A 2,201-nucleotide genomic window follows, 5' to 3' on the forward strand; every position below is an offset into this window, starting at 1 on the left:
CCAGAAATCTTTACATTACTCATGTTATTTCTGCCACAGCTTTCTGTTAAAGGCCGTTACATGCTTCTGTGTCAACTCCACGGCGTAGCTACGCTGTGTTGTGACCCTTTAATGGTTCTTAGGGTCAGTGAGATCTGCTTCACTTCACACTAACACACATAGACACACAAATATCAGACAATGCCAAGGGTGCCCTCTAGTGGTCATGAGCACATGTGAATAATTTACAAATAAAAAGGTGGAATAATCAACATGCTAAAGGTTAATGAATACATCAGGATCAGGGCTAAACAGGCTACACTGAGTAACCCCTCAGACTGTGTGTGGTTGCACCCAATGTAGAGAGAAGAGTCTCATCTTAGAATGATAGTGAATTTATTTAAAGAAACATCAGACATCGCACGTTTGACTCATTTTTACAAATGTAACATGAAAAACTTTGTTTCTGTATACATTAAATAAAAAAACAAAAGCAAATACAGAAAAGTAAAAAAGGTTATTCAATTGTGAATTTACTTTATATCACAATAAGTCCAGCCATCACAGAAATCCAGACATGGAGAATATCTACCCCAGTGCAGAGACTTAGGGGGGGGAGAGAGAGAGAGAGAAAGAAAGAGAGGGGGAGAGAGAGAGAGAGAGAAAGAGAGGGGGGAGAGAGAGACAGAGAGAGAGAAAGAAAGAGGTAGAGAGAGAAAGAAAGAGGGAGAGAGAGAAAGAAAGAGAGGAAGAGAGAAAGAAAGAGGGAGAGAGAGAGAAAGAGAGGGAGAGAGAGAGAAAGAAAGAGAGGAAGAGAGAGAAAGAAAGAGGGAGAGAGAGAGAAAGAAAGAGAAGGAGAAAGAGGGAGAGAGAGACAGAGAGAGAGGGCTTTGGCAATAATGTTGCTGAAACGTTTATACCAATAAAGCTTTCTTGAATTTAATTGAATTGAGAGACTTAGGGAGAAAGACAGAGAGAGAGACTTAGAAAGAGAGAGAGAGAGAGTTAGGGAGAAAGACAGAGGAAGAGAGAGAGAGAGAGAAACAGACAGAAAGACAGTGATAGAGGGAGAGAGAGTGTGAAAGAGAGGCAATGTCCTGAAGCTCACGTGAATGTTTAAATCTGCTTTAGAGTCGCCCCTTCAGCTGAGGCACTTCAGCAGGTGCTGTTCTAAAGGCAGACATGGATATACGGATACACACACACACACACACCGGCACTGATGGCACAATTTCAGCTCATAAACCAGGAGATGAGGGCATGTGTGTGATCACTCCTCTATGTTAGCACGCACACACACACAAACACACACAGGAAAGAGCCTCAGTCTTCAGGACAGTCCGGCCAGAAGTGACCATAGGTGTTTGTACATTCCACATAGAACATGTTATAAACCCATACACACTATACATATAGCACACACCCATACACACTATACATATAGCATAAACCCATACACACTATACATATAGCACACACCCATACACACTATACATATAGCATAAACCCATACACACTATACATATAGCACACACCCATACACACTATACATATAGCATAAACCCATACACACTATACATATAGCACACACCCATACACACTATACATATAGCACACACACTGCTGTATATGACTCAGCTATATATGGTCCTTGTCATGGTTAAAATGCTCACACACACACACACACACACACACACACTGCTGTATATGACTCTGCTATATATTAGACATATATGTGATATACATGGACTGAACATCAGGAACATCATCAGTGTGTGTGTGCTCCTGCTCATGGTTAAAATGCTCACACTCTAACATACACACACACACACACACTCTCTCTCTCTCTCTCTCTCTCTCACACACACACACACACACACACAGATGTCCATGTCATGTGAGCTCATGCAGAGGCTCCTGGTTAAGGAGTGGGGGGGTCACTGGGGGGGTCTCCACACTGCAACAGCCATGTTACCAGACGCCACGGCCAACACGCCCGCCTCCACACTCAGCTACAGACAAGAGAAGAGATGAGAAGAGATGAGATGAGATAGACATGTTAATATAGGGGCCTCCACACTCAGCTACAGACAAGAGAAGAGAAGAGAAGAGATGAGATGAGATAGACATGTTAATATAGGGGCCTCCACACTCAGCTACAGACAAGAGAAGAGATGAGAAGAGATGAGATGAGATAGACATGTTAATATAGGGGCCTCCAC

The 2,201-nt window shown here is 42.8% G+C and overlaps 1 protein-coding gene across 1 annotated transcript in view; it reads right to left on the minus strand.

The window, feature by feature from the left end:
- Positions 1–404: 404 nt before the first annotated feature.
- Positions 405–2,201, minus strand: part of fbxw9 (F-box and WD repeat domain containing 9) — a 9,541-nt gene continuing 7,744 nt past the window's right edge. The window contains exon 9 of the mRNA XM_076299099.1: positions 405–1,991. Coding sequence (XP_076155214.1) covers positions 1,917–1,991 — 75 coding nt within the window. The 3' untranslated portion in view covers positions 405–1,916. The remainder of the gene's footprint in view (positions 1,992–2,201) is intronic.

The sequence above is a fragment of the Alosa pseudoharengus genome, unplaced genomic scaffold (assembly GCF_046254945.1).
Source record: "Alosa pseudoharengus isolate Yale_2024_CS ecotype anadromous, Long Island Sound unplaced genomic scaffold, YU_APseudo_1.1 YU_APseudo_1.1_scf_21, whole genome shotgun sequence".
NCBI classification, from domain to species: Eukaryota; Metazoa; Chordata; class Actinopteri; order Clupeiformes; family Clupeidae; genus Alosa; species Alosa pseudoharengus.